Here is a 23,757-nt window from a genome sequence, read left to right as displayed (position 1 = left end):
AAATATCGCCATCTGACGGTTCAAAAGTTCATACTGACAGAGGGGTGCGTTCAAACACGACGTGATGCGTAGCTATATGCAACATTTCAAATTCATGTCCCGTTTACAGACACATTTTCGGCGTTCAGTCATTTAATTGATTTTTTACCTGGTAGGTATTAGCCTGATTTAATTCTAAAGATGTTCAGATTCAAGGGAAAATCAGTTTTGCATGCCGATAAATAATAAAGGCTGCGTCAAATTAAATTACCAGATGTTCGAATGCCATGACTGTGTAATATCTATAATTCTAACATCAAGAGTGTTTATTTTAATAAGCATTTTTTTCGACCATAAAGCACATGCGGTCGAGTTTTCATCGACTTTTGTACTCTTCCGTTTGTTGAACTAAGCGAAAAGCACCTTGCGCACATTTAGCGCAACAAAACCCTCTTAATCACACTGTCAAAGCTACTTCCTGTTAGCAACCAATCCGCGACGCCGTTCGTGGTTTCCATGGGGCTGTTGACAACCGCTGCCCTGTCTGTTTGCTAGCTAGCTAACTAGCAAGTTGAAGAATTAACAAGGCGAACTAACTCTATTGGAAACTCGTCTTTATCAATTGTGAATAGTTGTTTGCCACCGTCACCAGTAAGTCGGGTGGATTGATTTTTAAAGGTTTCTTTGCAGGTTGGTTTGCCTGTTAGTCGACGTCAGAGAGAGCTAACGTTAGTTAGCGGCTAATCCAGAAAAGACGAGGACTCGTTAATTTAGCTAGCTACTGCAAGCAAGTTTGGTATCGTTCAAAATGAGCGAACAGCTTAAATTCATCGTTGAACAGCTCAACAAGGACCCATTCAAGAAAAACTTTAACCTCATCACGTTTGACTCCCTCGAACCGATGCAGCTGCTGCAGATTCTGAATGATGTTCTGGCTGAAATAGACCCAAAGGTGGGACACTAGCTAGCTTCTTCGTCGACTGCCCATTCTTTATGGCTTTGTGTGTCAGTGCAAACAAGGCAGAATGTTGTGTATGATATTCTGCGTTATATGTGTGTGTGGCATTCTTGAATGAATCTGAACGTTAGCTAGGTAATTTAAATGTGGGAAACAAAGTGAGATATTTGGGTCACCAGATCATCAGAAATGACTTACGTGATGACTATGTGTTGCAAACTGTATGCAAAAGCTAATATGCTGGCACGCAAATTTCACATGTTCACAGATGATGTTAAAACTGCCCTTTTTAGAGCCTACTGTACTCCACTCTATACAGTCCACTTGTGGTGCAGCTATAGTAAGGTAAAAATGAGAAAGCTTCAGGTGACGTTTAGCTAATGATGCATTCAGAATCTTTCTCAAACTGCCAAGATGGACAAGTGCGAGTCGTATGTTTGTGAAAAGTATTGTTCCCGCCTTTCATGCTGTGTTGAGAAAATGTACATTATGTACAATGTATGTGTCTGTGCTTAACTTATTCAAAAAATGTAATATCTAATGGCTTTAACTGACCCCACACAGAGTGAACCAAGGTACACTTCTTGCTTTTGGAAACCTTGGAACAAATGTCTGTGTGTGTTTTAATCACTTTGATCTTTATGAACTTCAATTTCTATAACTTTTTTTGTCTTGTTCAATAAAGTTGAGTTGATTAACTCTATTTACTCTTGTCTTTAGCAAGCTATAGATATCCGTGAAGAAATGCCTGAACAAACCATAAAGAGACTGTGCGCTCTGCTGGGGATGCTGAAATACAAACCTCCTGGCAACCTCTCTGATGTGTAAGTATTTACATTCATTGAGAATTGAAACAACCACACCTCTTTTAGTGAAACACCTTTTTTTTTGTGTCATGCAGGAGCAGCTTCAGACAGGGCTTGGTGAGTGGCAGTAAGCCCGTGGTCCACCCTATCCTCCACTGGCTGCTGCAGAGGCTCCCTGAGCTGAAGAAAAGGGCTTATCTGGCTCGTTTTCTGGTCAAACTGGAGGTGCCTGCAGAGTTTCTGCAGGATGATGTTATCAATGACACCTTTCACCAGGTTTTTAATATATTACACATCAGGGTATTCCCCCCTCAGAAAAAAAATAAACTGTTTAGCCTCGTGGCAAGTGTCTATTGTTCGACGAGGGCCCGGCTGTGGACAATCAAAGACTGATGGCAGCATTAATATAAAGCCCGATAGTTTCTGTGATCACGAGACATGGACGGAATCGCGAAAGTGAGAATAAAAACCGATTCCATAGGGCCCTACATTAAGTCAGTGCTAAAAGCTAACTGGAGATTCAAAAGTATGACTATGTCTAAGTTTCCAACACAGCAGCCCCACCGTAACTGTAGTTTAAAAAGGTCTAAAAAATACATTACAAAATAATTCCCAGTGATTTAGGCCTGGTGGGGGGGGGGCAAGTTTAGCCTGACGTCGTCATACTCAGATTCTAGTCAGAATATGAGTCCGATGCCGCTCCATTGGGCTGTGATTATGGGGCGCGTTTCAACCGAACCAGGAAAGAAAATGCCTCTGCCCTCAATTGGACAGACCTACAACCAATCAGAGCAACGGAGTTGTAAACAAATTCAACCCAAGCGCTCTTTGGTGACGTGGTTGATCATCTGTCCATCATCGTATGAAGCCCGCCCTGACAATTTGATTGGTCCGAACAGCTCTGGTGCGAGCATACAGTAGTTGCTCCACAAAGGATCAAGTCCAGACCGAACTTCCCGACCTGAAATGTTGTGGGCGGGGCTAAATTCAGCTGGCATCCAGGCTAGGGCAACTTGGGCGTGGTGGGCTGCCAGGCTTGCAATACACTGGGGGGAAAGTGTCCCCCCCAGTGTATTGCAAGCATGGCAGCATTTCGTTTCCTAGTTTTTGAAATGGCCAATACCCTAAAACGCAAACGAGGCTATGCATTAACGCTGTGTGTTTACAGTACGAGGAGCTGGTGGAAGGTTTCAAGACGTATCACAAGGAGTGTGAGCTGCTGAGGACTTCAGGCTTCTCCACAGCAGAAATCAGAAGGGTGAGAACACACTCAATGACTCTTTAGAATCACTGTTTGTTAGAAATTATGAATGCTTTCCTTAGTGTAAAACTGTCACATGTAACGATACACTCAACTCACGATTTGATACAGGATTTTAAGTTCACGATACGGTTTTCTCACAATTCTTTTCAACAGAATGAGCTGCAGACAAATGACTGAAAAGTGTTCCTATATAAACCGTGCAAAACAACAGATGTGTTCTCTTATCAGAAGTGCAACTAGGGGCGCCTGGGTAGCTCACCTGGTAGAGCGAGCGCGCGCCATGTACAGAGGCTCGTTTCTCGCCGCCACGGCTGCGGGTTCAATTCCGACCTGCCGCCCTCTGCTGCAAGTCATTCCCTCTCTCCCTCACGTCTAAGCTGTCCTATCGATAAAGGCGACTGAAATTGTATTTTGTCTTAAATAACAAAATAATTAATATAAATTAGATTTTGAAAACAAATCCCACATCAAAATAACTCAATAAATAGAAAGAAAACATCTCTATAAATAAATAAACTAAGAACACGTAGTGATGTCTGAAGTCAAACAAGTTAAGTTCAAGAGTGGATTTCGCCCTAGGCCATTTGAAAGTTGCATCGCGATACTTTATTTTTTTTATTTTTTATTTTTATCTTAACCGGTTGTAATCTTTACACATTTGTTTAGATTTTTAACCGATTCACGATGCATCGTTACATCCCTAGTCAACATTAACATTCATTTGTTTTTCAGTTTTAACTATATGAATGACATAATAATTCACCTTCTGAAGCTTAGTTGATTATACTGCCCTGGCGTAATCCCGGCTCTTTTCTCCAATAACAGGACATCAGTGCGATGGAGGAAGAGAAAAGACCAACTAATCAAACGTGTGGAGAGGCTAAAGAAGAAGGCAAGTCCCTTCTAATGCTTGAAAGGCTTTTGGATTCACTGAGGAATGAAAACATGACCCCGGACGTATATATTATCAGCTTCTCTCCTAGACCTGACAGGGATCTGACAGGCCACAAGGCTGTCTTAACAAGGCTGTTAAGTAATGGGTGTTGATTAAACTGGTCTTAGTTGTAGGCCCTGCCAAAAAGGTGAAACCTGACTGTTACAGGGTTTTCCCTAAGTCTTAGGTGCAGCACCCAAGCCATTTTTGTCAGCACCTAAGCTGAATGATTGTGAAATGCGGCAACAACAAACAAAAAAAAGTGCCAAAAGCACCAAAAACGTTGATAAAAGCATCAAACCAACTAAAAGACTTTTCTCAGATCAAATGATTGTAATTGGACTTCTTTAGCAAGCTTTGACTTTAAGCTTTGTGAGTGTATTTATTTATTTATTATCTGCTCGAGCTTTTCCAAAGTTTTAGACACAGGTATGGTGATTATAGTGGTCCAAAATTCTGTCGAAATGCATATTTTTTTTTATTGAAAAACATCACATTTTTTTTGAGGAAAGACCCTTAAACCCCTCCGCCAAATATACACCGCTAAAGTCTTCGATAAACCCAGGGGGAAATACTGTGTTAGAGGTGCTTGGTTATTTCTGCCGACCGTGTCATATTTAACTTGTGGATCCACTAGGTGGAGTCCGTGTCCAACCATCAGCGGATGCTGGAACAGGCCAGACAGCTGCGAGTGGAGAAGGAGAGAGAGGAGTCGCTGACTCACCAGAAGCAAGAACAGAAGAACCAAGTAAATGCTTGTGATTAATTGTGGTTTGTCATTACAGTTTGCTCCCCTTGGTATAATTTACTAAGACATCATAGACCAGTTAAACAAAATGTCCTCTATGCTTTGGAGGACTGAGAAGACACTTTAAAAGGCTGTAAATAGTCTGGTTAAGACTTCTGCGTTAAATCGACGCCATGGCTGCGTGCAAGTCGAGACCAAGACTAAAACTAACAGTTGATTCGTCCATTAGTCAGTAGTCAGAAAAATCAATTGGCAGCTATTTCGATAATCCAAAATGCCAAAATGCCCAAAAAAAAAGACTGCTTCCAGCTTCTCAAATGTGTTGGCTTTCTATGATGTTGGTCTTCGATGTTCAGAAATTGAATACCTTTGGGGCAAAACAAGCAATTTGAAGATGTTACCCGGAATTCTTTACTAATTTCTGACATTTCAGAGACCAAACAATGAATCTACTTATTAAGACAATAATCAGAAGATTCGTCACTAATGGAAAAAGAGTCGTTAGTTGCAGCCCTAATGTTAAACAAATGAATTATCAACGGGTAGTGAATGTTAATGCCTCCCACGTTACCTGTGTAAGCAATCCTTTCTGTGTGTGCTCAGCTGTTCCAGGCCGAGCAGAGACTGCAGCGATCGCAGCAGCAGTTGAAGGATGTACGGCAGGCGGCAGCAGATGCCGACCCAGAGAGTGAGTATCCGTGTCCAGCTGTTGCCTCTGCAGGGCGCAGCTGGAGGGGAAGTTCAAGGACACAGCAGAGCGTTAGGAGGTCTCTCAGCTAATAGGCTTTCATCTGTTGAGACCCTCTAATTATACCGATCTTTGAAGTGCTATAATAGAGCTTATTTAATGTTGACATTGTCTCCGTATTGGGCTCTTCACTCAGAGGAGAGATTTACACATTTACAGTTTCTAAAATGACCCATGAAATCCAGACCTGGGTGGATGCTGCACAATTAAAGTCACTTATCACAATTACTGTACAGTACGTGCGTGTCCAAAAAAGTACCTGTGAATGCTAATCGGGGTTAGGGCTGCTCGATTCTAGGGGAAAAAAAAAAAGTCATAATGGTCAATATTGAAATCACGATTATCTACCGCGATTACTCATTGTCTTTTGGAAAGATGTTGCAATTATTAAACTTAAAAACAGTGAAACAGTTAGACAACTCAACAGTGGAATTTTCCTTAATACTTTTGCCGTTTAGAACTTTTTGTTCTCATTCAGAACACAAGACAAAATAAGAGTTTACTTGCAAAACGTAACATGCAAAATAATGTTGTTTTTTTTTCTTGATTATTCTGTTTTTTTGTTGTCATTATTAGGAGCCGAAATTGTAATCGCGAATAAAATTTAGATTAATTGCACAGCCCTAAACGGGGTGCTGTTGTTCAGCATGACAACATGTCTTTCAACAATTAACTTCTGAAAGACAGTTTCAATGTCAGCACATTTTACACAAGATATTAATGGTGTGTTATTTCATGTGCTTAGCAGGTTTGCACGCATAAAAGATAGCCTGCTTTTCTAGAACTCAGCGGTGGAAAGCCTGATAGGCAGTGGTGGAATGTAACTAGGTACATTTACTCAAGTACTGTACTTAATGTTGAGGTGCTTGTGCTTTAAATATGAGTCTTTTCTTTTAATGCCACTTTGTACTTCTACTCTACTACATTTTGTAGAAATATTGTACTTTTTACTCCACTACATGGAGTAAAACTACTAATCAGACAGCTTTAGTTACTAGTTACTTTACAGATTAAGCTTTTTGCACACAAAACACATGTAGTTTATAAGATAAGATGTTTTATTATAAATGAAACTACCCAACAATATACAGACCTACAAGTCAAGCTGAAATGATTAGACCGTTAAACGCCTAGTTGATTGTCAGATTTTTCTGATGATACTTACTTCATTTTACTTATGTAGCATTTTCAATGCAGGACTTGTACTTGTAACAGAGTGTTTTACAGTGTGGTATTAGAACTTTTACTTAAAGGGTAACAACCGTTTTTTTTCAATCTGGATTTTCAACCTATTTTCCTATGTTTTTGTGTCTAAGTGACTGATGGGAACAACAATCTTTGACATTGGTCCAGTATTAAAGGGGCGCCATGCAGTTTTGGCAGTTTCTTCGCTTTTTGCTCGCAGGTTTCTCTATAGAGCTCCCCCTACAGCTTCGGAATAGATATTTGGCAGCTCCTATGTTTACTTGTGTCTGACTCCTCGCTCGGTCAGTCTGCCGTTTCCTCTTTCTCTGTTCCTCCGACAATGCTCTCCCAGCTTTCTGCTTCTTTTTTGCCGGCTCAGCCATGACGATAGTGTGAAAAACTCCATCGGCTTCTTAGCCGGTTCCTGAATGGGCGTATGTGTGCAGTGCTGTGAAGCAATTCGTTACATCGCGAGACCTGATATCACACGATACTTCCTGACGCTGAGTTTGCTAAAGTTGCAAGGGTGGTTTTTCAGCTCACAGGCGCTAGGGGGAAGCAAGACGACCACCATTCAACCCGAAAAAAAGTCATATAACCATTCCAGTGACTCCAAAGCTGTTCAGTTAAGGTAAATTAAGCTAAAAAAAAAACTGCATAGTTCCCCTTTAAGCGAGATCGCTGCAGTCGGCAGTGGCGAAACAAGCTACAATCTAAGTTAATAGGGTAATTGTCCAGCTGGTATTTACCTTCACAAAAATGCTGGTTTTGCCACTGACAGGCTCAAGTGTCTGTGCCGACTGCAGCGATCTTGCTTAATACTGGACCGTTGTCAAAGATTGTTGTTCCCATCAGTCACTTAGACACAAAAACATAAGGAAAATAGGGTCCAGGTTGAAAAAAAAAACGGTAGTTACCCCTTAAGTAAAGGATCTGAATGCTTCTTCCACCACTGCTGATAGGGTTTCAAACACATTAATCTCAAAGTGCTTAATTAAATGCTCCATCTCTTTCAGGCTTAATGAAGAGGCTTGAAGAGGAGATCAAGATCAACTCCTACATGGTCTCGGAGAAACTCCCCAAAGAGCTGGAGGGTATGCGGCGGACAGTGCAGTACCTGCAGAAAATAGCATCAGAGCCCGCCATGGGCCAGACCGATCTCCAGGAGCTGGAGGACCAGGTCAGGACCAGGATGTGGTGTTAAGTCGGTATATCTCCATTAGGGCTGACACCACAATGCTTTTGCCCCGATTAGATTATTTTAAGATACATGGGTGCCGATTGGATTTGTATTGCGATTTCCATTTATTGCGATTCTAGGAGTATTGCGACTCGATAGCACTCAGTATTTAAATTTTCCTTTCCTTCTTTAACAAAAATAAAAGTTGAGTAGTACACTAGAGACAATATATCATGAGACACTTCTAAAAGCTAATTGTTTTCTAAAAAGAATGCACATCACATGTCAGTCAGTCGGTCTGAGATTTATTTCATATGTAAAGAAGTACATAACATGTACTTTCTGCATTTTCCGGTCTGTTTTGCTGGAAACGGATATGATGTAGTCGGCGTCGGCAGTACTGTATGAACAGAAAATATTTAGCTGAATATTGGGAAATAAAAAAAAATAAAGAATATCAATTCTGGGAATAAATTAAAAAATTGAATACATACGTGAATCGATCCCCCCCCCCCCAACCCCTCCATCTCCATATGTACATGCAAAATTCTCATGTGTTAGTCTCTGAGTGTTGTGCAATTGTAACTTTCACAGATTAAAGAAGTGGATTCTCAGATAAACCAGCTGATTGAGAAGAGGATGATGAGAAGTGACCCCATGGATGACAAACTGACCCTTTACAGACAACAGGTTTTGAACTTCTTTTATGTCTAACATCTTTTTGTCTATTGTGTCCTGAGTGAACTGGGCCCCGTGGGTGCTGACTGTGATGCTGTGTGATGTTCATCTTTGCTGGCTTTGCGCACAAGATAAACAAAACGGGGACCCGCTCATACAAAAACGGCTCCATGTAGCTCCTAGTGGTCCAAGAGTCCATAGGGAACAAAGGTTCACGAGTAGGTTTATCCAGTTCCACAACCCAATACATCGCATTGATGTATTGGGTTGTTTATTTATTTGCTAAAAAGGCAGAGATGGCAGTGCACGGGTCATCTTTCTTTCCCATCTCCTCGTGAAGGAGTGGTACTTGTGTGCTTTTGTGAAAAGCTTTAGGTTATAGTTTTTAGCCACTAAACTGTAAATATACCGTGTGTACTGTAAGTTGTCTGTTTTATTATAAACCTGGCTATATGCAATTTTAATAGGCTTTTTTATGTACTGCATATTAGAGCTGCAATGATTAGTGAGTAGATTGACAGAAAAATCATCGCCAAAAATGACAGAAAATGCTGTTTTCAGCCTTTTAAAGTGCCCATATTATGCTGATTTTCAGGTTCATAATTGTATTTTGAGGTTGTACCAGAATAAGTTTACATGGTTTAATTTTCCAAAAATACAATACTTTTGTTGTACAGTACATTGCTGCAGCTCCTCTTTTCACCCTGTGTTCAGGTCTCTGTTTTAGCTACAGAGTGAGACCTCTCACTGCTGTAACATCTTTGTTGGCAGTCGCACATGCGCAGTAGTAAGGATCACATCATCTAGCTAGCTGTTTGTTTTACTACAACTTCAGTAGTACGAGGCAGGATTAGCCGGGAGACTTTTTCTAAACGAGGGCGCACTTCCAACTTTGCGTGGAGTACCTGCAGAACAGGGACATGTAAGTAGTTCTTTTGTAGATTATGGTGAACTAGTGTGTGTTGTAGCAGTGTTTTGCCATTCAGAATGAGCTAGCATGCTAGCGCTAGCATGCAACGGGTTAGCCACCTCGTTTCGGCCAGTGACGTAAAAAGCCCTGCCGATTGTTGAACAGCCCGGAGACTGAAGGCAGGACACATTCAGAAACCCGTATCTCACTCAAAACAGCATGCAAACGGAACTTGCAAATTGAGATTTCCTGCTCTTTTTGGTTGTACATCATATTAAACTGAATATCTTTGGGTTTTGGACAGACTAAACAAGACAATTAAAGACAACATCTTGGACTTTGAGAAACTGGGATGGACATTTTCCACTATTTTCTGACATGTTATGTAGAAAATAATCGTCAGATTAATCAATAATGAAATAAATTGTTAGTTGCAGCCCTATTCTTTTGTATACTAAAAAACGTCATTCTCTGGATCATATCCACTATTTTCCTTTTTTTGCCAGAATGTAGATTTAAACATCTCCTCTGACATGTTTTAATACATATGAATACTCTGCTTAGAATAATAACTTGTGTCTGATATGTTTTCTTTTTTCCCACAAAAAAGTTCAAATATCTAGTTGTTTAAAAGAAAATCTACTTTACTCCTTTTCTCATTGGAAAAAATCCAGACTCTACTGTATGAAAATGCAAATATTCAGTACACACAGCATACACAAGATGTTTTCCTACTTCACTATAAAGTCTATTCCCAAAGTATGCACACTGGAGGCTTCAAGTTTCCACATCACACTTGTGTAAATGCAGTGGCACACCAACCCGATAATCGGCCGCCGGACAGCCTGGCGAGGTCAGTGACTCGAGTCTGTTCGGTGTGTTCCGTGCCGTTGTCCGTCCGAGGAGCTGTGGGCCTTCGTTTTGGCCGACCTGACATGTTGCGTCGGAGGGCGGGCAGTCGGATCTCAAAATCTGACGAAAATCTTTTAAACTGACCTTTGTCGATCTGAAATGAAGACAGATTCAGCAACTGCGTGGCCTAGTTTCTCGCTTAAACTGTTTTCAGAAACACGTTTCGGCGAACTATCTTCACAAAACATGAGATCGTATTCTGAACGAGCCGCCATTATGCCCGGTTGAAAAATCCGGGAGCAGCCAGACCCACGTGACGCGTTCGTCCAATCAGCTGCCGGTTTTTCTTTTTTTTTTTGGGCGACAATACAGATTAGCGCCGCCTGCTGTTATTGAGACTTATTACACACTCAAGTTGGTGTCGCTTAGGTGTGTTCTGAGGCACTTTTTGGACCTCGGGGAGCCGACTGATCAGTCCGACTGCCTTTTCTGCCGACGGTCGGCCGTTGGGTTGGTGTGTCGGGGGCTTAAGCGGCATACTGGACCACAATTGGCTCCAAACTGGTTGTGATGTTACAAATCCTGCTCATATGTAAGCTTGTTAAAGTGAGTTTTAAGGTGAGCACAGATAAACCTTCCTTCCCTCCTTCAGCAGATGAATTTAAAAACAGCCGTCTAGTGTCAAACACTGCACAGTGAAGCTCACACATGAAAGTGAAGAAACGATTAGTAAAACACACTTTTGGCAGTAAGGGGCCTTTTAAGATTCCGTTCTTATGCATAGCTTCTTTCTTGCACATTCCCAATGCTAAATTTGCATTCACTCTCCCACAGCTAACCAGTCAGAAACTCTTTTGTCATGTTTTTCTATCTAATGTAACGTGACTCTTGCAGGCCTCCATCATCATTCGAAGGAAGGAGTCAAAGGCGGAGGAGCTTCAGGAAGCGAGGGAGAAGCTGGCCGCAGTCAAGAGGGGGCTAAGACAGAGGAGCAGCCAGGCATCCTCAGATGCGGGGGGGAGGACATCCGGGGGGATGAGGTACACTGCTGGAAGTTCTTCTTTACAGTCACCTAAATAATGCAGTCCCTAAATATCAGCCACCTCCTAATGTCCTCCTGTGTTGATCTTATTAGCCGGACAGACAATCGCCAAGACAAGAAACTTTTTCTGCACGATTCTCTTCCTTCTCTCTTCTAACATCAACTACTGAAATTCCAGCTTTATCTAAGCAATCGCCAGTAGATTTGCAAACCGCAGAAAACACCAGAGGCTATTTCTGTTCTTATCCAAACACAGACTGGCTCACTCTCTAATGTTACTTATCCCTTTTCCTTACTCTCCCCCACATTCCCATGCAGAGCTATAAATAGAACACAACAGAGAATAGCCAGAACAAGGAACTGTACTGTACAAACTGAAAGATAGCACTTTTACCCTAATCTTAAGTGTCATCGATCTCCTAATTTAAGGCAGCTGGACACATTAAACAGACTTGGGGCATGGAACCTTTTGTCTTTATTTATATCCCATGCCGAGGATGTACTCTTCCCCCTTTCAGAGTCACAGTGTGGTTCCACTCTGGCTGACATGTTGACGAATACTTCTGAACTATTGACAGGGAGATAGAAATCGAAAATTGTCGCACTTAAGTAAGAAGGCGTTGAGCAGTGCCTTCTTGTTTTGCTCAGGCACGTACATGAAGCTTACAGTTAAAGAGTCGACTATAAACTGTTCTGCATTAGCAGAGGGACGCTGATAGATGGGAGTTGTGCTGTGACCTAATGCACTGTGTGGTTTGAGAATTTTTATAGCCCGGTGTTTGACGCACATAATTATCCAGAAGCATGTCTGAGATTACGACAGCTCTCTCCCCTGTGTCCTGTGGGGCTGCGGCCAATCCCCGTAGATGTTGTTCCGATGCTGACCCCGGCCTCTGACCTACCTGTGTTGGGTAAAAAGTGAATTTCTCTCCAGGAAATCTCTGTCACGAACTTTTACGGCGCTAAATGTAGCATTTTAGCATCAAAAAGCATACATTATTGCCACAGTACGTTGAGACATTGGGATAATTACTTAAATAAGCAAGTACACAGAATATAGATACACCTTTCTGGCCTCTACAATGCTTTTTTTATGATTTCTACAAATTGGGCAGATCTTCTGAGAAATGTTCTGGGTTATTACATCACACAGAACTATAGGAGGGTGATGTTTTTGCACCAAATAGAGGAAGTGAAATATGACTTTGTAACGATTATTCTTTTCAGGAAGGGAAGAGAAAGCGATCGTCTGAGCAACGCAGTTGAGGAGAAGTAACAAAATGTTCTTTGTGACACGAAGTAATATGAGATGCTGTAGAAACGTGGTCCTAATTCTTTCTTTCTTTTAAGTGCTGGCAGTACCACTGGTATAAGACAGAAGCTCACAGCCACTGTCAGTGTTCTAAATCAAATGCTAACAATATATTACAATTAACTGGAGGCTGACATACCTTTAGGTCTGACTGAAATGATGAGAGGGAGCTCTTTGTAGAGACAAAGAGGGCCCTTGAGTATATACATGAATGAAGTTAATGGAAAATGTTGTGTCAAACGCAGCTTATCAGACTCCTCTGTAGTTTCGGGCCATCAGCCACAGTGGAGATGATCACTTTATCAGAGGTATTTTCCATTCTGCTGGTTGTGTGTCATCACATGCCACCCACCAACTCCAGGGTCTCTCTGAGTGGGATGACTACATCTGCTCGTCATTGGTTGGCCAGTAACATGAAGCCGCTTTATCAAGCAGCTTCATCGCACTGGTCAAATTTAGTCTTACTGCAGGCAAGACACCAACACGATCTGAGTAACACGCTTGCTTTTTTTTTTTAAAGGGATGCTCCGGTTCTGCCCAGTATGTTCTACACATTTGGAGTTCCTGCTGCACCATTCATGTTTTTCTATTGACTTGTCTGGATGCAAGTGTGTGTTGCACTGTATGTCTGAGACAGTCTGAAGTGGTGGTGTTGTGACTGCGCCGTGGGCCAGGTTAACAGCAGTTGTTTTGGGGACACACTGTCGGGGACAGAACACTATGCAGTATTATTCTGCTGTGCTAATTCCTCTCTCAGCCACGTCTGCCCTTCATGTCCCAAAATACGCAAAGAATAAATGTACACACACACACACACACACACACAGCTTCACAGATCCCCAAAGGACATGAAGCACATTCTGTGATTTCTGGGGCTGTTCTCCTGTGTCCATGTTCATTTATAGCCGCTCTTCATTGTGGAGGAGTTTCATCATGTCCCGACAGACACTCAGGGTGGGGAGTGAGTGACTGAACATCCACTAAAAGCAGTTCTTCTGCCAGATGAAGCTGTTTGCTGTACATAGCTGGCTGTGAATCTGAAAGGATCGAGTGACTGTTTCAGGTCATGGCATGGCCCCCAGTCCCTGCTGTTCTCTAATCCCTTCCCTCCCCTGGCTCAACCCATTGTCTTCTCCTGTCCTGCCATTCACAGTGTCGCAGCTGTGCCGGATACCATGTTGTCAAATATAAACTGTATTGATCCCACTTTCATTGCAATTCCCAGAGAATGGCACATGAACATTGGTTTCACTGAAACCAACATTAAACATTAAAGCTGCTATAATCTATATTTTATATTACAAATTAATTAAATGACTACATGTTTGTGAAAGGGGTAACCTACAGATAATTATCACCTGACATCAGTTTCCCTCAAATCTACAGAGCGTTTTAGCATCTTTCAGCTTGTTGTTTTGGATTTGCAGCCTGCAAATGTACTGTTATGGTTCAGTGTCATCGCTCTCTTTAGCATACCTTCCAGATGCAGCAGGCAGCTGTTAGCCGTTAGCGGCTAGCTAGTCTATATCCACGATGTTCCACTTCCGGGATTGCTCCGTTGCCGTCGGAAATTTCACTCTTTTCACAGCCGGATGTCCGTTACCTTCCATTTTGTTTGTGTTGGCATTCTAAACTCCGGTGGATTTTTGAGGACCGTGGTTAACTGCTCCTCAGATCTCTGCAGGGTAAATCCAGACAGCTAGCTAGACTATCTGTCCAATCTGAGTTTTCTGTTGCACGACTAAAACAACTTTTGAACATACACATGTTCCACCAAAACAAGTTCCTTTCCGAGGCTATTTTGCAGAGGCACAGTGGCTCTGTCCGGTCCTTAGCGCCGACCATGACGATTGTGATTGTTTTAAAGAAATGCCAACCAGAGCATGTTTTTCTCTCATCCCGGATTGCTGTGTGGACTAGCCAGACCCTACTTTCAGCGCTTTGGAGGAAGGTCTAGCGGCTAGCTGGTCAACATAGTGGAGCATGTAGCAGCTTAAGAGCCAGATGTGGAGACCAAACCGAAGCCAAAAGGAGAGTGAATATTGGCCGACAAATGTCAGGTGGCCAGATACACAACTCCAAATAAATGCTAATGTTGTTCCGTAACTGCTAACAGTTTGCCTAATGAACTCAGAAGATGATATGTGTGTTGCATTTACGGCTTCTTTTTTTTTTTTTAAACTTGTATTCCTACTTGTCACATACAAAGGTACAATGTGGTGAAATTCTATTTCTGCATTTTAACCCATCCTATGTATTAGGAGCAGTGGACAGCTAATAGCATCCGGGCGTGCAACTTGGGGTTGGGTGTTTTGCTCAGGGACACTTTGATATGTGGCCGGAGGAGCCTGGGCTTGAACCGCCAACCTTATGGGGCGACCACTCTAACTCCGAGCCACAAGTCACCCCTCTGCCTTTAAAATCAGTTAATGCAGGTTTAAAGACCTTTTACATGTTTGAAGGCATTGTCTAGTATTCACTTCTTTTAAAAGTAATATCAAGTGTTCTTTTAATTCGAAGGTAATGTTGAATTCTGTTTCTTTGTTCTTCAAAGCTGAAACGTTTAGTGGTGAAATTGCGCAGTAAGGGAACAGTATTCAAGAAGAAACGCCAGGAAATTGCCGAGCTGAAAGCAGAATATGGAGTCCTGCAACGAACCGAGGAGATTCTCAGGCAGAGACATGAGACCGTCCAACAGAAACTGGTAACTCTTTTACTAACTCCTATTTTGAACTTGTATGTAAGATACGCTGACTTTACAAATATTTACAGCAAAACAAAGAAAGGAGTTGGATCTACATGTTGCCTTTATATAAAAATGGGGATATATGCTTGGGTTTCTACTAAAACATGTTTACTATCCAAATATACCTCTATTCAGCCTGTGTCTGAAACGCTCCGTTTTAGCACCTGTCTCTTTAAGCCCCCCTCCTAAAAAGCCAAGTCTGCTCTGATTTGCTTGTGATAAAAATATGGCGCACCTTTGCAAAGGTAGTTCTCAAGCCGTGCGTGGAGATACTCAAATAGGGTTCGGTATATTCTAATAAGCCTATGTTTTCTGATCTAAGGCAGCCCACAAAAAATGACTGGGTTGTCTTATTTCACTGCTTGTGGGTTGGTAGGCACTCTACTTTGGATACCCAAATGTATGTGTGCAAGCACTGAAAAAGTGAGTTTTTCATGATATGTCCCCTTTAAGTCTTTTAAAATCCTTTAGGACGCTACAGTACAGGCTACAAGCAAAAGTCTGTTAAATTCACATATAACGATTAGGCTAGTAAATCCTCATCTTTATTAAATCATTGGCAAATTGACATTTGAATGCAACATTGACCTACCATCATTTGTTATTCAGTGAGCAGCTCCATTTGAATTCAGTAAGTTGCACAAGAGCACTTGGGTAGTGGCCATTAAAGGTAGCATGAGTAATGATCTCTTCAAATGTTACATATTCTACGTGGACAGCAGAAATCCCGTAGCATTCATACTGTATCCTGTCCACCCCTCTCCCTGGCCTGCACTCACGTTGCAATTCCAAATGTGCTGTTTTCACTTGGTCTCCTCATTCACACAGTTTGTGTCAACAGCGAAGAGGTAGAAGCTTCCTGGAATTGGCTTCACGCCTCTTTGCGGTCCCAGCACCTGACTTGTTGACAGGCTGTCTGACGCAGGCTGAGCTGCTATTTCTGACGGCTGCATCTGCTGCTGCTCCTTTTGTCTGCATCCCACACAGCATTTGTAAAAGCAATGACACGTTTGCTTTCTGATCACATGTCTAGCTGGCGAAGTGTCTGCCCCTCGATTTATGCGTGTTAGTTCTTCATGTATTCTAGCATTGCCATTTGTATTGGTCAGAGAGAGTTCAATTACAGATGTGATCAGTGGGTAGCTCTGTTCTGTCACAGTGTTACCTGTTTTGTAACAATTCTTGGTGGGTCCCCAACAAAGTTGTATCGTGTGGTACGTTTAAAATAATTTTCAAAAAGGAGTGCACTCAAATTGTAAAGTCGTTGATAGCACACAGGTTCATATTGATATAGACATTTGGGATGACTCCCTAAGACCAATCCATTTTTGAAGTGTATGTAACCATTGGATGTCACTGCTGAATTTGTTCATACACTTACGAGTTACCTGTTGTGTTTTTCAAGCAAACTATGGAAGCTGAGAAGGGCATCTCTGGCTACAGTAACACTCAGGAGGAACTGGAGAGGGTGTCGGCCATCAAGAGCGAACTGGACGAGATGAAGGGCCGCACACTGGATGACATGTCTGAAATGGTAACTATACCAAGGGGTAATCCACCGGCAAACAAAATTCTATATCATTGTATTTTATGAAACAAGTATCAGGGCTCGACAGTAACAGTCAAGTGGCAACCGTTTTGTGGCCTCTGGTTGTCCCCTTTGGCAACCACCTGTTCAGTATTTGTTTTTTTTAATATATAAAAACTTACAAAACTGGAAAATCATATTTCAAAAGAAGTCAAAATTTGATTTGGTAGTCTCCATAAAGTTTAAACAGTTTGTGTGCAACACATTTCAGCTGTTGTGCGACTGCTTTTCCACACACAAAGCTGGCAACTCAATTTTCTGTTCACGTTAACGGTGCATATTAAAATCCGGTGCTAATGTGGCACCGGTGCACGGTATCTACCGGGCGGAATAACCTTTATTGTGGCTCTCTCCACACTCTTCTGCTGAGAAGTGTTGATCAGATTTGTCAGCTTGCTCCCTAATTTCATCCTCTCAGTAAATCATTAGTCACATTACCTGCTGTTTTCTCTGCAGACTTCATTTTGTTTGTTTATTTGTTTCACACATACATAAAAATCACAATAAAGAAATATAAAATATATGTGAGGGTGTTGTAGATACCTGTAATGGCTTACATAAAAAAAAAAAAAAACACATCCAAAGACATACCCAAGGTAAAATGTAGGCATACAAAATCACCAGTACATTTTAAGTGTTAGTGTTCAAAAGTTTCCTATAAAATAACTGTAGAATTATATTTTAGAATGGAAAAAGAGAGGGAAACAAAATGCAGAAAAACAGAGTTAATTGCCGTATTTTTTTTTTTTTTTTAGACAGCAGCCATTTTAAAGTCTATTTTTATACATAGAAATAGTCATCATATGTAAATTTCATTCCACAAGACAACTCCACGAAATTTGATTTAACCAAATAAAACATCACATTCATCATCAATTTCACTTCTTTTCATTTTAAAACAAATTGTATATCCAAATACAATACACTTTTTTTTTTCTTTTTTTTTTTTTAATAGCCTGCCACTGACATTCTGATACCATGGAACAATGGTATCAGAATATTTAATAGTACTATTAAATATGGTATATATACATGGTATCAGAATTTTGGATAGTCATCATGGAAACATTAATTGGTCATGTGACAAGGGCTGGGAAGATTGGCAGAACAGTAAGCCAAGTGACAGTACTCTGATCCAGTAGAAATCACAATTGTCAGATAAACAATGGATTGTATATTCCATATTCCCCCTCCCCTCCGCCCCTGAAAGGAAGAGGAAGATTCTTAGGGCCGTTTCACTCTGGCTGCGTGGCGTGAGCGTGGCGTTTCTGTTGCATGTCTGCTGCGTGGCGTTTTCTATGTTTTTTCACACCAGAAACGCGTCTGACGCGGCGCTGCTGCTGCTAGCCTTGTCTGTACACATGTATGTTTCCCATTGATAAACTGCACTCAAGCAGTAGTATACTTCATGTTAAACATAAATATATACTGATTTGATTACAGCAAAGACAACGTCGGCAGTATTGACGGCAAAATAGGCTACATTGACAGGTGCAATATTTGAAAATCGATAATTATTATTTTTATTACATTTATATCTGCATTTATGTCAAAACCTAGAGACTTTCAAACATCAAAATGTCATTTATTAATATGCATTTGTGTCAAAACGACATATAAACATCTTTTCCTATTGTATTTTGCCTGGAAACGCTTCCAACACGCTTGCGTGTCGCGTGAAAAAAAGGCGTCGGTCCTTTTTCTAGCATGCACGCGTTTTCGGTGCGGCTCGGGCCGCATCTGAGACGTGCGTGTCACGCAGGCAGTGTGCACGCTCTAACCTGTTAACACGGGAGCCGAAATAAAAACGGACACGCCACGCAGCTGACACGCTCACGCCACGCAGCCAGTGTGAATCAGCCCCTTAGCATGTCTAGTTGGGTCATTATGGAAATGTGAATGGTTGACAAAATAATATCTGAAATTATAACGTTTTTATGTTCAATCAGATTTTTTAATTTCCTCTCTGAATTGACTTTGTGGTTATTGTAATATTTATGTTGTTGTTTTTTGTTTAGTTTAAATACAGCGTGTGTTATTGGCTTGCTTTTACAGGTGAAGAAATTAAACTCTACGATAGTAGAGAAGAAGTCAGCTCTAGCACCCATTATAAAAGAACTGAGGTCACTGAGACAGCAGTGTCAGGTAAGCATCGCCCGCATCACAACACCTCTAATAATCCTCACAATTAGTGTTCGTACAGAACATTTTCCACCTGTCCACATTTAAATAAGGACCTTTAACAGCCATGACACAACATTACCCTCTTTCGCACACAACTCAGGAATAAAAGTTAATCATGATTTCTGAGTTGTTTTTATGGGGGTCAACAGAGTCTGTGAGTCAGTAGTCTGATATGAAAGTGATTTTATTAATTCATACTCCGAAATGCAATAATACTGTATATCATCGCTGTCGGGCGGAAACCTTGTGTGTCCAAAATAGGGCTGGGCGATATGGAGAAAATCAAATATCACGATATTTTTTGACCAAATACCTTGATATCGATACCGCAATGATATTGTAGAGTTGACTATTGGTGCTTTCACAAAATATTAACACAATGAGATTTTTGATAAATAATCATCAGTAATGTGGATATAATGACTAAGTGGGTAAAGGCAAATAATAGAACAGTTACAACAGTCTGGTAAGTTCAGAAAATGACATCAATTTACTGTAATACAGCCTTTAAAACCAGGAAAAGACAACACTTATGCCATATTGCGATATTACGATATCCAAAATATAAGACGATATCTAGTCTCATATCACGATATCGATATAATATCGATATATTGCCCAGCTCTAGTCCAAAATCGTTACTTTTCTGGAAATTTGTGATTTTGAAAACATTTAATTGAGCTATTTAACTCAGACGAAGTCAGGCAAAATCACCCCGTCACTGTTTACCTTGTATCTGCGGCACTTCATTTAAACTTGTGCAAAATGCGGCTGCTCGCTTTTTAACAAATACCTCCAGACGTGCACACACAACCCCCAACACACCACTTTCCTAAAGCCAAATGGTGTGTTATCTGTACGCATTTTGAGCTATCCATGTGTATGTCTACGCTGTATACAGCGGATGTAAACATACACACCACGTGGCGTCGCCACGTGCCGTGTTATCGCGACAACATGCTGTGCTTATTATGAGATTTAGTCACAAGCTCTTATTAATACTTTTCATTGGTTCAATATTTGTAAAACCAATAAACGGTGACCAATAGCATTGGTTCATGAACAGAAAAAGAAAAAATATGGCGATACAAGGTCTCTGCCCGACAGCGACGATACACAGTATATAGGATGATGTAGGATTGTATGCCGGTGAAAAATAGACTCTCACAACCCAATCACAAGTTGTCCTCGCAAAGCCAGAATAAAAACATATGAACTTTTTTCGAGAAAAAAAACATGAATCTGTCCTTCATTTAAAAGCCAATAGTGGGATCTTTGCTGTGTGCCTACAAGCCAGTAAGAGTTAACTTGTAGTGTGTTTGCGTGCTCTCATGAACAGGGGCCATTAGGAATAATTTACATAGTCCGTAAATAAAATGCACAATGGGAAAGCCCCCCCACATTGCTGAGCTAAAGCGGAGGATTAAATTTTCCTACACTTGTTCCCAGAATTGCTCTTCCATCTTCTACTGGGTAATGTCTGTGAATGAGGAGTTGCAACAGGAAGACATAAATAGACCATGTAAGAGCCTGTTGCAAGTGAAACTGCTCTAATGCCAGCTGCGATGTTTTGTTGGCGTGAAACAGTGCTGAGAGTATGACAAAAGGGTTGACAATTGTGCATTCTATGTATTTGTCTCAATTCTCATACAGTATGTAAAATCATGTGTCTTCCGTTCCTTTGTATGGCTGTTTTGGATTCCTATCTTAACAGGAGCTAAACCAGGAATATGAGGAAAAGAAGGCGCAATATGAAACTTGTACTGCTGGTTTGGAGAGCAACAGATCTAAATTGGAGCAGGTATAGTTATTATCCTACACTAGATAGAATATAGCCAACAATTTGAATATATTAATATGTTTGTCCAGTGTATTCTTTTGTAAAGTGGTATGACTTTGATGTAGCAACATAGTGTCTTTGTTCTTGTTTTTCATTCACAGGAGGTGAAAGCATTGACAGAGGAGACAGCACAGGAGGAAAACCGATATCATTATATCAACTCCATGTCAGAGGTAAGTATTTCAAAAAATTAAAAAAAAAGATAGCTGCTTAAAGCAGAAAGGAAAAAACATTTTAGCCATTAGCCTCAATGGGTGTTTCACTATATACCTCCGCCAATGAGGTTATGTTTTCAGCTCGGTTTGTCCGTCTGTCAGCAGGATTACGGAAAAACTACCGGCCCGATTTTCATGAAACTCGGTGGTAGGGTGTAGCATGGGCCAAGGAAGAACCCATTACATTTGGGAGCGGTTCCAAATCACAGGGCAGATACACAAATTATTTTTCACTTTAGTAACGTTGCGAGATAGGGCATTTATGCTGCATTCACGTGGTGTCGGAATAATAGTAAAAAAAAAAATGGTTTCGGACTGGGGAAACTCACACTGCAACATTGTGAGATGGGGCATGCCTTTGCGGAGGTCTGCACTCTCGGAGTGCCCTTTTAGTTATCACTGTCGATAACTGCCGAACATGGCCAAATTAGAATTGATATGATGCATTCTGAACAGTGACTTGCTACCCACAGGGGTGCTGCAGGAGTGGATACAATGTGTGCCTGTGGCAATAAACTCAATCTCTCCATCTCTGTCCTCCACAGATCATTGAGATGCAAATACAGCGGGCGGCTGAAGAGATGAAGGCCTATGTGTCCTCTGATCCACAAGAGAAGAAGAAGGCCATCAGGTGAGCCAGGCGAGCCAGCTGCTCACAAGATGAACACTACCTTAGCCTGAGAAAGCTCTTATTACAACACAGTCGGTTTAGCTGCAGTCACTTTGTTGTCTCATACAGCCCAGAGAGTTGCCAGAAACTCATTACCACACCTTGTGATAATATGCTGATGTGCCACACCTTTTATTCAAAAACTGCGTTTGGGATCATGTGAAATTGCAATGGCTTGCATTTGAATGATATCCATTTGCTTTGTTTATAGGGAAGTTTACCTGAAGAACATTTCAGAACAGGAGTTACTTGGCAAGGTAAGAAAAGTGTATCCAAGAAGTGACTTAGCAGGTGCCATTATTCTGTCAAGAACATGATCCGAGGACAGACAAGGAAACTTACTGGAAGCTTTCAGAACTGCAGTAATGTAGATCAGACTCACATTGTGCAAAGTGCTATTTAAATGTTTGTTTTTCTTCTTTTTTCTTATCACTCTTTTCCTTTTGAGGATTCCAGAAGTTACGTGAGAAGCAGAAGATGGTGAGGGAGAGCCACAGCGCCAACATGGAGCAGATGATGATGTGGCGTGATCTGGAGCAGCTGATGGAGTGCAAGAGGCAGTGCTTCATAAGAGCTCAGAGCCAGGCATCTATTGGTCAGGTCATCCAGGAGGGAGGAGAGGATAGGCTGGTGCTGTGAGGACCTGTAGGCAGGGTCAACTATAGGTACCCACAGGTCCAACTTAATATTCTATATCTTCCTGTAACATGCCTAAATCTTTTTACAATATAGTTGTTAGTGAAATTGAGTTTGACACCCCTGGTGTACAGTAACATCTAAGGGCCACACTGGAAAATGGGAATCGCATCAAGCGCTAGACATGTATAGTTTATTGACTATTGCTTTTATTTAATCGAAAAAGTCAAATATTGTTTTTCTTAAGTACAGTTTGGTCCACATAAAGCCCTAAAAAGTCAGCAAAAAAGTTCCTTAGCCATCATAGAATTTAGCGAATCAAGCAAAACAATGCATTCTCATTACATTTTTAAAACCAGGCTACCACACAGCCGACTCACAACTGTGTTTCACAGGCCTGAATTGTGTCTCTGGTTGTGTGGCAATTTCTGAGTCTCAAATCGGCAAATCTGCCAAATTCCGCTTTGAGTGCCGCGTAATTGCAGTTCGAAAACCCGTTTCCCGTCTTTTTGGTTTGGCACACAACTAGGCAGGCCAAAATTTATAGTAAACCTAAATTGATATACGGGCCGGATCAAATCTTGCGAGGGGCTGCACACTATAACCCAATGTTTGTTTCATTGTTCATGGGGTTCATCTTTAATTACATCTTGTCTGTTACACACTGCCAGTCGTGTTTAACTTGATACTTTATCTTGTGTAAGCGCCACATATCTTTTTGATGACACCGTTTGAGATCCTTTGAGAATCCACAACTTAAGGAACACATGTATCGGGAGGTGTTGCAGGACTCTGGTTTTTTTTTTTAACTTTCTCTGGCCCCTGGAGATTCCATTTTACCACGTCTTTAAGAACATACTTTCAATCAAAGTGTCTGAAGATAACAGCATACAAAGTGGTACACTTGGGATGTGGCCGCGGTCAACTATTTTTGGCATCAACTGCCATGACCTTGGACAGGGTGTCTTGCCAATTTTGGAATTCACAGGGACCTCCATTGCTATGGGCAGTGCAGATGAAATGATAATATTGTTCTGCTTGTTTTTTATTTTATATTATAACATACACTATTATTTTATAATAGATCCTTATTTCAAGATATGCTTTGATATTTAAGACGTTAGATATTTTGATTGTCTATGTATTTCAATTAAATGTATTTTATATTAATTTTGAGTCATGTTTCATTATAATAGTCATCTAAAATGCAACTGTCTGTTAAATAATAATAAGACTTTTGCCCATCCATAAATTCCCTGTTATGATAAAGATGTATTCACAT

The 23,757-nt window shown here is 41.1% G+C and overlaps 1 protein-coding gene across 1 annotated transcript; it reads left to right on the top strand.

The window, feature by feature from the left end:
• Positions 1–484: 484 nt before the first annotated feature.
• Positions 485–23,645, top strand: ift81 (intraflagellar transport 81 homolog). The gene is given in 20 exon segments (XM_078250395.1): positions 485–931; positions 1,658–1,761; positions 1,839–2,019; positions 2,912–3,001; positions 3,833–3,856; positions 3,858–3,899; positions 4,579–4,689; positions 5,293–5,377; positions 7,639–7,802; positions 8,397–8,492; positions 11,137–11,253; positions 11,256–11,282; positions 15,151–15,300; positions 16,748–16,876; positions 18,986–19,075; positions 20,829–20,915; positions 21,056–21,127; positions 21,715–21,800; positions 22,051–22,096; positions 22,296–23,645. Coding segments are annotated over 20 exon segments (2,028 nt in total). The 5' UTR covers positions 485–787; the 3' UTR covers positions 22,479–23,645.
• The last annotated feature ends 112 nt before the right edge of the window (positions 23,646–23,757 follow it).

This window comes from Sander vitreus, chromosome 5, assembly GCF_031162955.1.
Source record: "Sander vitreus isolate 19-12246 chromosome 5, sanVit1, whole genome shotgun sequence".
Taxonomy (NCBI): Eukaryota; Metazoa; Chordata; class Actinopteri; order Perciformes; family Percidae; genus Sander; species Sander vitreus.
Note: the sequence above shows the minus strand (reverse complement) of the source record. Positions and strands in the feature narration are given on the sequence as shown.